General features: G+C 39.6%; 1 protein-coding gene across 1 annotated transcript in view; it reads right to left on the bottom strand.

Annotated features, from left to right (window-relative positions):
• CDK15 (cyclin dependent kinase 15) overlaps positions 1-3,346 on the bottom strand; it is a 73,086-nt gene extending 69,740 nt beyond the window's left edge. Inside the window, exons 1-3 of the mRNA XM_078070031.1 lie at positions 3,158-3,346; positions 2,284-2,433; positions 1,976-2,070 (exon numbers count right to left, since the gene is read on the bottom strand). Of these exons, the coding sequence (XP_077926157.1) occupies positions 1,976-2,070; positions 2,284-2,433; positions 3,158-3,286 (374 nt within the window). The 5' untranslated portion in view covers positions 3,287-3,346. The remainder of the gene's footprint in view (positions 1-1,975; positions 2,071-2,283; positions 2,434-3,157) is intronic.
• Positions 3,347-16,102: the final 12,756 nt, after the last annotated feature.

Raw genomic sequence — 16,102 nt, 5'->3', positions numbered from 1 at the left:
AGTAAATCTTTGCCCATTTTTTGATACTAATGATTTTTGTTGTTGATATTTTAAGAGTCACTTCCCTTACTATATTTTCTATTAAATGGTTATTGCTAATACATAAGATGACTTTTGATAAGTGTATTTTAATGTTGTAACTGATCACCTTACTGTTCTAGCTTACTGCTTCTACTGGTTTCTTAGATGATTCCCTTCCCTCCCTCAGAGGAGGCAATTCTGTAATCCACAAAAATTATATCAGTCTTTTTTTGTCATTGCATTGACTAGAATTTTTATGATAATCTTTAACAGTAAAGGATAATGAGCATTCTCACCCTATCTCGAACTTAATGGGATGTCTCTAGTATTTAACCAAAAAAGTATGTGAATTGATGATTTGAAATATTCTACATCATGAGGAATTATCATTCTATTCCTATTTTGCTCAGAGTTTTTAAAAACTAGTAACTGATGTTGAATTTATTTGGCATCTATCTCTATGACATTTTTAAACTTATTTTTAAATGATAAATGTAATGCCTTTGTGGTAAGGAATAAAGTAAAGAGTTTGAGTAATCTCTCTTTCCCCACCACAGTTTCAACCACTAGAAATAACTATTTTTCATAATCTTGTGCGTTTTTCCAGACTCCTCTATGCATACATGCATGGTACATCGGAATTTTTTTTTCAATGAGAATATAGGGTATATATTATTCTAAACTTGCTTTTGTCTTTTAAAATAGTGGACATCTTTTCATATCAGTACGGCTACCTCTTACTTTAGATGGCTGCACACTATTTCACTGCGTGGTGATTATTTAGCCAGTCCTCCATTAGTGAGGTGACCAGGTTTTTACTTTTTCTATTACAAATCTTGCTGCAATGAATATACTTGTACATATATTTCTATGCACTTAAACAAGTATTTTTTTGTTTTTAAGATTTTGTTTATTTATTTGAGAGAGAGAGAGGGAGAGGGCAGAAGGAGAGTGAGAGGGAGAAGCAGACTCCCCGCTGAGCAAAGAGCCCGACAGGGGGCTCGATCCCAGGACCCTAAGATCATGACCTGAGCTGAAGGCAGACACTTAACTGACTGAGCCACCCAGGCACCCCTAAACAAATATTTCTAATGTATTTTTTATCCTATTACTCAGGTGAGTCCTTTGAAGGAAATATTTTATATTCTTAGTTCCTAAGATAGTTTGTGGAATTCAATTAAATAATATATTTAAAATGATAGTTCCCTAAAATCCTGTTTCACCATGTAAAAATAATAACATGATTACTAGGATAAATAATAAATAGTCTTGCAGTACTTATATTACATTTTTAAAATGAACACTTAACCACTGTTGAGCCATTATTTTTCTCCACTGGAGTAACATAAATTAAAGAAATCAAACCTCTGACTGTCCCGTCTTGGCTAAAGCAATGAAATTCACATTTGTTTAACAACTTCATTAGCCAAAATGGGCCCTTGCCTTCTGGATTAGCATTATTTTTATTCTCCAGCCATTTTGTATATTTTTCAAGTGTACAAACCCCAGGGCTAATCATTTTTTGCATGTATCATGCTTTGTAGAAACCAACTTCAGTTTCCTCTAAGAAGGTAAAGCAAGAATGAAGGAGCAAACTCAAGTTTGTCATTGCAAACCTCTGTCGTCGTGTTTTAGGGAGAGATATGAAAAACCCTTTAGAGACTGCACTTGTGAAGAGCAGTACTTGTTCCTTGGGTCCGTAGTAGAAAGATTCTACTTCGAATTGAATAAAAGAGAGGAAAAGCTGATAAACATTTCAGTGGGCTGATTTTAATCAGGGCAAGAGAAGTTCGTTTTTCTTGCAAGGCTCTTTAAATCATTGCGTCTCTCCCTGTTGACTATGGTGTCTTGCACTGGTCACAAACTTCTGCCCTGTGTCCCCCAGCTCTATAATTTCGAATCAGAGGAGTGAGATCCTCATCTGCAGAATCTCTCCCAGTTATGAGTCACTCACCTGCTAATCCCCTTGTAAACTGTAGCATAAGAACCTTCACCCAGCTTCTCCAAGTTCAAGTAAGATGAGGCTGCCCCAAAAGGGAGGCTCTTCCTCTGCTTGAGCGGAATGGGGAGGGGTGAGAGGTGGGAGAGAAAGAAAGAGCACTTTTTTTTTAAGGTTGACTTTTTTCCCCCCAGAGAAATTAGAGAGCATTGCCAGAGTATACTTGGAAAGGCCCTCTCCATAACTGCCCTAGAAGGGAGGGCCAACCTCCTTAGACAAGCACATATTAAATTTTTCTTCATCCACATCAGATGTTCACTCACCCACTGAAAACCCTGCCTCAGATCTTCTTCCTGAAAAGAATCACTGTTACTCCGTGGCCTTTTACTCTTGGACTTCTGGGCACGGACAGCCTGAAGTCCCCTGGGGTGAAATGAAGTCATGGAACATGATGCTTCTTTTAGGTCTGTCAGCTAGAGAAAAAGGAAAGTACAGGAATAAAATATATGCAAAGTCAAGACTCAGTGGCTGGCAGAAACTATTTTTTCTTCATTTGTCTGATTGTCACTCTTCAGATGTTTTCTAAGCCTCCTACACCCCAAAAAGCAAGTCCTTTCCTGAAAGCCATATCCTTAAAAAAGACATGATGATATCAACTGCAGAAAATCTACATTCTTTCTTCACTTAAAAATATGTCCTAAACACTTCGGTTAACCTAAATCTCTTTGATGGATGGTTTCCAATTTTTCTCTGTTTAACTCAGCCCCCCCTTTTTTTTTTCTCATGTCCTCTTAATTTATCTTTTTTGGGGAATGATTTTCTCATATGTCATTGCTAACAATCACAAGCTAATCATCAAGATTTTGAATCCATAGCATACCAATACTGCAGCTTGCTTTCATGAGGCTCAGCTCTGTCATTTAGTACTTCGGAGATTACAAGAGAATAACTACTTTCTCAACTTTAAGTCAACTGAGTGTTGTGCAGCCCAAAGCACACGATTGTTTTTCCCTTTTGGTTTACAAGAACATCCACAAATTTGATAACAACAGCCAATAATTCTCTGTGACTTTAATAGGATTTTCCTTTTATTGGTTTAGACCTACCGCAGAAAAATCTGACCCTGCTTCAGAAAGGGAGTCTCTGAACTCCTTAGTTTATCAACAGAGGAAGATGTTCCTCCTGCGAGACAAATACCTCGGTCGCAGCCTCCGCCGGCTCTGGCTCAGGCACTGTCCTCTGGCAGCTGTGTGCATCGTCTCCCTCCCAACAGCGATGGCAGCGCCATCCAGGCTGGAGAGTCTTCGTACACAGCCCTTGACCCATAATCTTCTAGGTTCAAGGAGAAAACCCGCACTTGAACCTCTCCCCTCTGCCTCTCCTGTCCTCGTTCGCAACCTTTCTGCCAGAGGTCAGCAGGGCTCGAGCTTTCGTATGACTCACATGAGGGCTCTGAGTGGAGCAGCCTCATGACTTCAGCAGTTTTTCCTGATCAGTGCGAGAAATCACATCAGAAAGGTGGCCGCCTGCATTCTTCTGTGCACAACTGAAAACAGGACAGCTGATTTTGGCTGGAATCAATTTTGGCACAAAGTTCTTCTTCCAGACGCAAGTTAGTGCTCTTACTGTACACAGCTTTGATGAATTTCCATTGCTTATCCGTGTGTAAATGATCATGATATTTATTAGGCTTCCCAGGCGCTAAAGTGGACGGCTTGAGGAGTATTTTCTCCCTGCCTTTCATCTGGAAGCATTTTGCTTCTCAGACTTTAAAATAAATTTGCAAGCTAGCCAACTTTTAGTAAAGAAACCACAGAATCATAGAATAGGAAGATGCCTTCAAGCAATAGTGTACGGTATCTAATAGTCCCAGAGGGGTAGTCATTCATTCATTGATTCAAAAACAATCTAGTGAGCACCAGTGTTGTTTTTACTATACAGGTAATGATGTTACCCAATGGTGGGGAGAGAAGAGTTTGCCTGAAATATCTTCTTCTCTCCCTCTCTTCTTCCCACTCCCCCGTCCCTTCCTGCCACATAAATGTAATTAATGGTTACCGTTTTAATAGCATGACATGTCAAGGAACTAGCTTGAGCTACTTTGTAGTCTTTGTGCAGAACTTTTTCTCTCATACACTCCTAATATTATGGCCACTATAACGTACTAATCAGAGTGAGACAGAATGTAAAACACACACACACACATAATATCAGTATCATTAAGGGAAAAAATTAATCATGTCAATTACTACAACAATATTTATGTGTGTTTGATATCTGAACCTCAGTAGTTAAAAAAAAGCCCTTTCAGAGAATTTAATGATGAACATGTATTGAAGTTTTGTTTCAAAATTGCCGTAAGAGATGTAAAACAGGCCAATTTAAAGATTCGCTTAAATTAGAGACAATTTTTTTCAAGATATTATTTATTTATTTGACAGAGAGAGTGAGAGAGCACAAGCAGGGGGAGGAGCAGGCAGAAGGCGAAGCAGACATCCCACTGAGCAGGGAGCCGGATGTGGGGCCCGATCCCAGGACCCTGAGATCATGACCTGAGCCGAAGGCAGACGCTTAACCGACTGAGCCAACCAGGCGTCCCTTCTTTTTTTTTTTTTAAGATTTTATTTATCCATTTCACAGAGAGAGACACAGTGAGAGAAAGAACACAAGCAGGGGGAGTGGGAGAGGGAGAAGCAGGCTTCCTGCGGAGCAGGGAGCCGGATACGGGGCTCAATCCCAAGACCCTGGGATCATGACCTGAGCCAAAGGCAGACGCTTAATGATTGAGCCACCCAGGTGCCCCCCCTACACTGTCTTGAAGTGTGACCACTGTTACTGCTACCTCCCCCATCACCAAAGAGCCCCCACACATAAAGTGACTGATAAGGAGAGACCCTCATGCCTGGCCACCAGCCTGCCAGGGACAGGTAACACAATCAAGAAATGAGGAAGTCCCACGGAGTGCAGTCCACCATTTAGATACCAACCATGGTTGTTGGGGAGGTGAGGCCAGATCAGAAACATACTCCATGCACTTGCTCTCCCTCCTTCTCTGCTTTACTTCCCTTTCCCCTCGCTTCTACTTCCCTGGGATTGCACGTGACTCCTCACCCTCAAAATTATTAAGTGTTAGCATGTAAGCTTTTGTATCAGGCTCTGTTTCCAGGGAATCTGTGTTAAGACAAATCATAACCATTTTCTAACTAGCAGTAAAATTACAGGTTATAGACAATTTCAGACTAGATTCTTCCACCCTACATTTTTGGAGTCCTTTTTCCTTTCTTACTCACTGGGAATTCAAACTACTATGTTTAGTTGAGAATTTGCATTTTTTCCCAATATTTGCATTCTGTCTAAATTTAGCCAGATTATTAGGAATTATGGTTTAATTATAACTGTCCTAGAATATGTAGATTATCACAAGCATTCAACAGACAATAACATGAAGAATAATGTAAAGTTTGTCAGAAACATTAAAAATAAACATCTACACAATGGAGTTGTAGGCAGCTATAAAAAAGAGAGAACTATATAAAATGACAGGCAGTGATCATCAAAATATATTGTTAGGTGGAGAAAGCAAAATGCTTTTGTGTGTTTTTTGTGGCAAAGAAATGAGGAGAAATAAATTGTAGTCAGTAATTTTACTAATATTGCTACTATTACTTTGAAACTGTTATTGGTGTATTTTAGGATTAAACATAAATAATTATGATAATGTCATCAGAGCTAAACTTTTCAGCATAAGAAAAAATAGACATAAATATCAAATCAAACAAATCAAGTAGAAATCATGTTATTTTTTCTTTTTAAGTAATCTCTATACTCGATGTGGAGCTTGAACTCACAACCCCGAGATTCAGAGTCACATGCTTTACCGACCAAGCTAGCCAGGCACCCCAAAATCATGTTATCTTAAGTTTGATTTGGAAGTATTGATATGAACTTATGATTTTTTCCCTTAAAAAAAGCTCTGTCAGCCAAAAGACCTAGAAACAATGATGACTCAATAGTAATAAGCAACCCTAGTACTCAGTTTGTGATCTCTAAATACCATTTTCCATTAAAAAGAACCAAGCATCCATGGAGAAATGGTGGCTGGATATCTAGAACATGAAATCTAAGAAGTTATCAAGAAAGATGTCCTCAAACTGATGGTCACCAGAAGAGAGGTGGGGGGAGGGTTGGGTTCAATGGGTGATGGGGATTAAGAAGTGCATTTGTGATGAGCACTGGGTGATGTATGGAAGTGCTGAATCACTATATGGTACACCTGAAACTAATATTACACTGTATGTTAACTAACTGGAACTTAAATAAAAACTTAAAAAAAAAGAGAAAGATGTCCCAGGCTCATCTTACGTCAATGGGAGTCATGTCAAAAGGACATAGGAGCCAACTTGAAGGGACTCCCATTTGGCTCAAGATGGGACAATGTGAGTATCAAAAAGAATAATAACTGCAATGGATTGAAACAGATGAAATACACAAAATCCATAAACTTATCTAAACAAAATTGCCACTTGGAAGTTTCTTGGTGTACCAGTTCATGACTCTGAATATTGATAAATAAAGGGGAAAAATCACGTATATCTTATCTTTTATATACAAATTGTTTTTCCAGGGTTATCAGATAATTAATGAGGGGGAAATTCTTCCTTATAGAAGAACTCCAGCTAATAAACGAAGAAGAAATGATAAAGGTAGAAAATTCACTATTATGCAATAATAGAGCTAAGCAACAATCATCAATGGAGGCTAAAATCAATGGAGGTGAAAGATTGGTAAGGAACTTTGTTTTTTTTTTTTTAAGATTTTATTTATTTATTTGACAGAGAGAGACAGCCAGAGAGAGAACACAAGCAGGGGGAGTGGGAGAGAGAGAAGCAGGCTTCCCGCCGAGAAGGTAGCCCGATGTGGGGCTCGATCCCAGGACCCTGGGATCATGACCTGAGCCGAAGGCAGACGCTTAACGACTGAGCCACCCAGGCGCCCCTGGTAAGGAACTTTGTAATGAAGGGTCCGGTTGACACCATCTGAGGCTACTGACCAATCTTAGCTCTACTAAATTTGGGACACCCAGACATTACGTACCAGGAAGTATACGGTGTCATCTGTGATGTATTTTTGGCCAAAGAAAAAAATTTAACCTGAATCTAATCAAGTGTCTAAGATCTGAAACCAAATTACAAGAAATACAGGGGACAGGGAAGTTAAATAAATCACAATAAAGCAAACAGCCAAATCAGAAAGGACAAATACCTTGATTTCTCTAACAAATCAATAGCATGCAAAAAGTGAATTATAAAGTCTTAAGAGACACAACAAACAGGCATTGTGCAGACCTTGTTTGGATCCTGATTTGAACAAATCAGCTGGAAAATGACATTTCTTTCCTTCCCAGCTTGATTGAGGTATAACTGACAAATAAAAATTGCATATATTTAAGGTGTACAAGGTGACACCTTGTACAGATGTATACATCATGAAATGTTCACCACAATCAAGCTAATTAACATCTTTCTCACCTCCCATAGTTAAATTTTTTCTTTTTTTAGTAAGAACAATGAACATCTCTCCTGGGGGGAATATATTTAAAAAAAAAAGATCTACTCTCCTAACAAATCTCAAGTACACAGTACAGCGTTGTTAAACTGTGGCCATCCTGCTATATATGAGATCTCCAGAACTTATCCATCCTGAGCATTTGAAACTTGGCGGCCTTTGACAGACACTTCCCTGCTGCCTCTGCCCCCAGCCCCTGGTAACCACTGTAAAACATTTCTGAAACAAATATGGAAATTTAAATAGGGTATTCGATAATCTTAAGAATTTATTTTTAGTTTTGCGTGGTGAGTATGTTTTTAAAACAATCCTACAGTTAGAGTTGCCTACTGAAGTATTTATGGGTAGAGTGACATAATTTCCTTGCTCTAAAATATTCCAGAAAAATAACGTTGGGGATAAAGAAAACAAAATTGGTGAAATGTTGATGGTTGTTTAAGCTGGCTGATGGCTATCTGGAGGTTCATTTTTGTGTGTTTAAGAATTTTCTAGAAAGTAGAAAAAGAACCATATTTTTAAAATCACATTCACTTGAAATCTGTACATTTGGATTATTTATTTGTTTATATTCCTGCCTACTTCCAACAAGGCAGGGGAGGCTTTACATAAAAGTACAGAAATAATAATAGTAAATAATAATAGCAACGGCAACCACATCAGTGCTTGCTCTGTGCCACACTCCATGCTGATCCTCCAACTCCATGACAGTGAGTAGGTACCATTATTATCCCCACTCTGAATCTTGGAGAGTTTAAGTAACTTTCTCAAGGTTACTAAACTAGCAAATAGTAGAAAATTTTATAAAGCTCCCCAGACTACCAAATTTCCCCAATTTTATTTAATGAGGACACATGGATAATAGTATTTGTACAAAGAGCACAAAATCTCAGTTTCGTTGCATTTTTCATTAATTATTAGGCCTGAATTTAAATTAGTTATTATATTCAGGATGAACCAGTAATAGCTAAGTGATTCTAGTTCATGAATCAGGAGGAACATGACACCATCTTTGCTCCAAATAAAAGCTATAAAGGGGCACTTGGATGGCTCCGTCAGTTAAACGCTGGACTTTTGATTTCGGCTCAGGTAATGATCTCAGGGTCGTGAGATCGAGCCGCATGTCAGGCTCCACGCTGGGCATGGAGCCTGCTTGGGATTCTCTCTCTCCCTCTGCCCCTCCATGCCACACCCCCACCCCCAACTCACATGTGCTCTCTCAAAATGTCTCTCTAAAAAAAGAAAAAGCTATAGCGTGGGATTCTTAAATCACATGTCTTCCTTCTTGCTGGAGTAGTTTAACTTGAAACTTTTACATGCTGAGAGTGTTGTCTTCTGACAATAAACAGAACAGCAAGCATATGGTATCTGGGTCTCCTTTGTTCCTTTACGTGTAGCTATGGTCTTTATTTACATCATATTACTATCGCATATTAGCGTGCTATTTGTGCACGTGTACTTAGTTTCCACAATGACGTTGATGGCATAAATTCCAGTGTTACCTTCTATTTCCAATGCCTTCAAGAAAGAGTATGGTTCAAAACTGATGAGTTATTGAAAAAGTATGTGGAGCACAATGACCACATTCCCAAATTGCACAGCTTCTTATTGATTTAGAAAACAATTTCTAGAGCCCTGGGAATTTCTGCTCAGAAATCCCAAATGCCCCAGTTACCAGTTTTCTAGCTTAAGTTCTGTCCTACTGGCTCTGATATTAGATTCCCGCCTCTCATTCAGGCTCTCCCCACATCCTAGCCTTTGCTTCTGAAAGAGCAGTTTACCGCTTGTGGATCAAAACTGGGAACTACAGATGGAACGCTCAAGAATGCTGAGTGGTTCCGTACGTGTACATCTACACTCTAAAACTACTGGACTGCAGTGACAGGTTAAAAAAGACATTTCACGAACAGGTACAGAAATCTAATTGCAAGGTGTTCTTGTGACAGGGTGACGTAGCTTGCAAAACAATGCAATTATACTGAACACTATAACCAAAAAAGGGCTGATTGTCTAGAATTGTAGGAATCCTTGGGAAATCCGTAGATGCTTCTATAGACCAGATGTTTTCTCTCTGTTATTCTTTGCATTTGTATGATTGTTTGTTTTAATTTTTTGAGTTTGAATGCATTAAAACAAATTCCAGAAATAACCGATATTGATGATTTGGTGCCTACTGAAATGGGGGACACCAATTTTATATTTAACTTTCCAGCTTCAGTATAGCAGTATGATTTTTAAAAAGAGTAATTTAATGTTCTTTTTACAAAAAACAGATTTGTAAATATAGCAAAATCAGGTCCCATAGCAAGGCAACTTGTCACATGTTTAGTCCAAGTTCTCTGGCTATAGGTAGAAAAAAAATATGACAATGATAATAAGGCAAAAACGTGGGTGGTTTATTTGTATTTACTCATAACAACTCTGCGGTCAGAAGTATTAAATAATTTGCTCACGGCCACATAAGCAAAAGACGTGGTGGAACCAGGATTTGAACCAAGGCAGAGCAGCTTCAAATCCATACTTTTAACCTTCTTGACCATTTTCCTCCTTGATACAATTTAAAAATAGGGAGATAATCAGTCATGCCAAAGAATCTTCATGCTTGTGTTGGTCTTCTCTTCTTTCCTTAGCACCATTTTTTGGATCCTTTCTTACCAAGCACTTATGATATATTATCTCATTGAATTCTGTGACATAGATAATTATTTTTCCAAACTTTAGTTGAGAAAACTGGGGATTGTCCAAAGTTTCTCAGAGTATAAGTGTTAGAATCAGAAATTAAACCCACTGATATTGACCCTAGGGTCTATGCTCTTAACCATGTCTCCACACAATGAGCCCCTAAGTGCTATGAATGCTCTTTCCCTTGACACACAGTGGGTCCATCAACTTAGCATACTATTCCCCTGAATGAAATTTTGCCTCTCGGTATTTCAGAAGGATATCCTCAGCCACATGAAAGAACTTCTCTGATAGGAAACATACGTTTCTGAAAGTAGTGATGAGATGAGCATCCTCCATCTGCTGTCTTCAACTCCACACATTTCTCTCCAGGAGCCCCTCACAGTCAGTGTATAGTCAGAACAGTCAGGCCATTAGAGAAGTGCTCAAGCTAGTGACTAAGGAAGAAGGGTACCTATGGGCATTGTACGTGAAACTAAAAACAAAGTATGATTTTATAAATAAAGAGAGACAGAATTAAATAAGAAAAAAAGAATAATGGTGCCTTGTACAACTTGACATTGTTAATTTCTGTGGAATACATTAAAATGCTCCCATAACCTTCCTTAACATTGCCCTAAAGTTTCTTGCTCTGTCAGAGTAAAGGGGTCTAGCCTGGAAACCGGTCCTTTTTCATGTTGAACTCTACTACACTCTGCACTACTAAGAGCAGCAGAGTTTAGAACTGTTTGAAATGTCTCCTGTAAGTTACTATTACTTTAAAATATGCATATATTGGGGGTACTTAAATACCAATAAGCACAACTTACAAAACCTGACGTGTAAATTTCTGATCCCCACAAGCTCCGTGGCCAACCCTCTGAGGCTTCTCCCTGTCTCTTTCCCAGGATGCCTGAAGCCCTTGTCCCTCATTCCTGAAAGCAGCCAGTCTTGTACCCACAGCACCACTCGGTGGCCAGGATGCAGAACTGGCCAAATCCATTTTTCTTCCCTCTCAACTTCTTTTTCCTCAAGAGAATGACCCTCCCAAACCCCAAATCTCTCCTCCCACCACACACTCACTCCAATTTTCTTTAGACTTTGCCACTCACAGCCAAAGTGATTCCACCTCAGGCAATCTCTTTCTCACATTTACACAATCCTTTTTTTCTAAATATCTTTTTTCTTCCTGTCCAGTTACTTCTTAAGTTTTTTTTTTTGTTTTTTTTTCCCTCTAACTACATTTATCATATACATAAGACTAACAGTTACTAGGTATGGGCAAACCAAACTTGGCCCCAAGGCTCTGAAATTTAGAGGGTTTAACCACATTAAAAAAAATAATAGTAGTTTAAAACCTGTCGAAATAGATTAGGCCTCTTCCCCTCAGAAATACTGTGCCCTCCCCAGCTCACAGTCCCCAAGAGCCAGTTGGCTCCTAGCCATGTCAGAGTCTTCAGTAACAGCCAGGGAAAGTTGCTGGAGCTAGGGGCCCAAAGTAAGAAAAGCAGATTTTTAAAAATAAAAAAGAAATGGAAGGGAGGGAAGGAAGAGGGCGAAAGGGAGAGAGGAAGGCAGTAAAGTGTACAGTGGGGGTGCTGCCTGTGGGGCTTCCTTCCTCACTGCTGCTCACCAGTGCCTGGATTAGGATGAGGCATCAGGGGGCGGAAAAAACCCCCACAAAAACCCAATAATCAAGACAAATCAGAATAATAAATAATCTTAATGCTATATTTTTAAAAATAAAAAATTAAATAAAAATGAATGAAAAAAAAAAGCCTAAGGTCCTAACAAAGTACAGTATCAACCTTTTAATAAAGACAAGCTGCCCGTGTGTTTTCCAATCCCGCATCGCTGTGCGCAGGAACAGTGGTTTACCGATCGGCCCGCGATTCCCGCTCGCGTGGCTGTCAGCCCCGGTGCCCAGCAGGGGGCGTTGTGAAGGTTGACAGGGGTGTGCGAACACATTGGCAACGCGGGCTTTTATGTAGAGGTGTTTCTCCAAGTCGTAGGGCTTTTATTAACTTATCCCGACTGATTCCGAATAGGATAGGATATTTTGATCCGTGTCCGTAGAAGGAGGCACGTTTCCGCCGTGGCGCCAGGCTCCAGTACGGCTGGGCGGGCGCCGCTTCCCGCTCACCCACCCGTTCCTCTGTGTGCTCCTGAGCTCCGCAACTTCCATCCAACTCTCCATCCTCGGCCCTTAAAACCTGCTTTTAAGTACCAGCATTCATGAAGAATTATCTGCTCGATACCAAGGGGTTTTCCTTCTTGTTTTTAAAATTATGAAGTATTGCAAAATTATTGCTTTCAGCTGTATTTTTTCGTTGCAAATGCACATTATTTGAACAATATCATAAATCAAATAACATTTGCGGATTAGTCAGGGACTAAACTATGATTTACCTAGCCGTTTCTGCGGGAAAACATGTTCTAAGTTTCAAACAACTCACTTGCAAATAAGTATTTTGAGACACTATTTTTTGTAGGTTGGGACCTAAATGTTTTCTTTAAATGTTTTTAACAATTTACATGTATACATTGTAATACACACAAAAAAGGGGGCCTTTGGCCCAAACTACTGCTCTTGATTTTTAGCAAAAAAAAAAAAAAAAAAAAGTGACAATGCCCAGCTTGAGATCAGAATGCTAAGAAATGTCAGTAGAACAGGTTTTGTCGACAAAAGAGAGACAAGGAAACAATAAGAGGCAGAAGTGTAACATTGTTAGGCACATATTACACTCAAGTAACTCAGATACAGAGAGTATTTAAATATAGATATTTACATTTTATTATAATATGCTTTAATGGTTATTTACATGTCATAATATAGAATTTATGAATATATGTGTCAGCAACGCTCATATAGCCATGTGCTTCCATTCTAAAAATTGCACATTAGCATCTGCTTACCTACATCTGGTGATTAGTCACTCAATCCACTAATTATTCTTGGTATGAGATGAGTAGAAGCATTTCTATTTAAATCATTTCCCTAAATTACAACATGTCATCAGCAGGTCTTCGCTTCTCATTTGGGTCATTATCTTCTTTCATGAAGTTCAGCCACATAGTAAAGTGCTCCCAGATGTCAATGAGAGTTGGGTGCCCCTTATCTAAAATTTCAGCCATTTAGAATCTCAGCATCCATTTTTAAAACAAAGGTCTAAGTTATTTTTAACTACCCTTTTTATCTGGAGAGAAACCTAATATAATTCAGTAAGAATAAAAAGTGTAACACACACAGAGCCTCTATTTTAATGGTTAAGTAGAATAAGATACACAGACTGAAACTTACTGTTATATGTTTTAAATTCCTCTTTGATCACTTCTGATCCACAGTGGTCCCTACATACCTGTGGAATCAAGGCTAAACTCCTCAGCCTGGCTTCTAACAGCCAGACTCTATCCTGCCCCACCCACCTCGGGACCCCCAGTCATCCACCTCGTCTTCATTGTGTTCACACCAGTAGCCTCAGGGTCCAACAAACCTTCCCTGCTGTTGTGACTGAACTTTCCAGTGTTTCTCATCTGACATGTTCTTCCCTCCCTGGACCTGTTCCTCCTTCAAGTCCTGCCTGACTGCTACAGCTCTGCTCTGAACCTTTCCTTGCTTCCCTGATCCCTCTCCCACTCCCCACCCTACCCCCATCTCTCTCAAGGCTGAACTCCTGGATCACTGATTGTCTGAAATGTGCATTCTAATCATTATTTTTTTTTAAAGATTTTATTTATTTATTTGACAGAGAGAGACACAGCGAGAAAGGGAACACAAGCAGGGGGAGTGGGAGAAGGAGAAGCAGGCTTCCCGCCAAGCAGGGAGCCCGATGCGGGGCTTGATCCCAGGACCCTGTAATCATGGCCCCAGCCGAAGGCAGACACTTAACGACTGAGCCACCCAGGCGCCCCTCTAATCATTATTTTGATTGTTTTCCTAACAAGTTGGTAAGTACATTCTTTGAGGGCATGAACTGTATCTTATACTCCATTCAGATTGGCTGTTAATTAAATGATAGCATTTATATACCTGTGTGAGTGCAGCCCCACCCCCACATGTATACATATATGTGTACAGGGTGGGAGCCTAGAACCAGTGTTTCCTTGTTCATTTTGCCCCCACTCTGAGGCATGTCCCTGTATACTGCCCTCCTATGAGTCTTATTCTCAGTTTCTAATACTGGCTTTTACGAATCCTGTTACTTCTTTTCTGTCAATCTCAATCATCTCTTTTTTGAACTCTACTTTTTATCTTGGCCCTGAACTCTCTATTCTACATCTTGATCAGTAGGAGTTGAAGTAGGGGGAAGACAGGATTTGGAGTTTGAAGATCTAGATTTGGAGACCTGGGTTTGAGTCCTCCCACTTTGAGTAGTTGGATTAACTTGGAAAAGTCAGTGGGCCCCAGTTTCTTTGTCTGTATTTTAGGAATTACACCGATCATGGGTTTTTTGGTTTTTGGTTTTTGAGTTTTTTTTATGAGGTTGTTTTGAGGATAAAACACACACAAAGCATTTTCCAAATAGTATCTTATTAAATGTATTGTATTGCAGTATTATTAAAATTAGCCCCCCCATACACATTCATACAAGCACCCATTGATTGCCCCAGGGCAGGTAAACTATTGCCTTCAATCCTTTTGCCCTTTGAGCCCAGGAGCATCCTTGCCTTCTGTGACTTCTAAGGATAAGATAGTTGGAGAATCACCTGATTCTCAGTTCCTCCCAGTGGCCAATCAATGAGAGGATAAGAACTAGAACCAATGTCAGTCAGGGTAGCAGGCAGAAGGGGCAAGTACTTATGTCTATATCAAATGAACTGCATTTTAACCAATTTTTTTTTTTTTTTTGAGAGAGAGAGAGTGAGTGAGCATGTGTGTGGGGAGGTGAGGGGAGGGGCAGAAGGAGAGAGAGAATCTTAAGTAGGCTCCATGCCCAGCTCAGAACCTGATCTCACGACCCTGAGATCATCATGACCTGAGCTGAAATCAAGAGTCAGATGTTCTGACTGAGCCACCCAGGTGCCCCAACAAATTGTTAAATTGCTAGATCTCAATAAATAATTTTATTAAACAATTACTAAAGTATAAGGCGCTGTGCTATTCTCTAGGGAATCTTTTTAAATTTTTTTATTTTTTTAAAGATTTTTTTATTTATTCATTTGAGACACAGAGATAGAGAGAGAGAGAGAACATGAGCAGGGGGAGAAGCAGAGGGAGGGGGAGAAGCAGGCTCCCCGCTGAGCAGGGAGCCTGATGCGGAACTGGATCCCAGGACGCTGGGATCATGACCTGAGCCGAAGGCAGATGGTTAACCATCTGAGCCACCCAGGCGCCCCTCTCTAGGGAATTTAAAAGTGAGAAAAACACTGACTGGAAGCTTAGAATCTAACGTTAAAGAATCTAACAAATACAGTTTTGCAAATTAGTATAATATATGCCATGCTAAAAGAGCTTATAAATAGATTCAACTCAGATTGTGTGCTGACAGTATTGAGTCTATGACAATCTATAGAAAGACATATCTAAATTTTTTTTTTTTTTTTGCAAGGTCACATTTTCTGCAATAGGAAATCTAGGTTTGCCATTGTATCAACTATTTGGGTTTTTTAATGCTTGGGTTTTGAGGATCTATTCTATACCTTGACTCCACACTCCCTCCAGCTACTGCCCCAAGTTTTTATTTCACTTCACAGAAAACTTCTTGAAGTTGATGTCTCTACTTCCTTACCTTTTACTCTTAACTCACCCCCAAGAAAGCCTCTGTGTCTACCGCTCCGCTGAACCTGCTCTTGCCAAGTCACAGAGATTCCATCTTATCAAATCCAAAGGCTTATTAGACCTAATCTCTACTGTTTAGCAACATTCAACACCATTTATCATGCCACTCTTCTTGAAAGCCTCTTTGATTTTTGTGAAGT

The sequence above is a fragment of the Halichoerus grypus genome, chromosome 4 (genome assembly GCF_964656455.1).
Source record: "Halichoerus grypus chromosome 4, mHalGry1.hap1.1, whole genome shotgun sequence".
Lineage (NCBI taxonomy): Eukaryota > Metazoa > Chordata > Mammalia > Carnivora > Phocidae > Halichoerus > Halichoerus grypus.
This window is presented reverse-complemented; position numbering and strand designations above follow the sequence as displayed.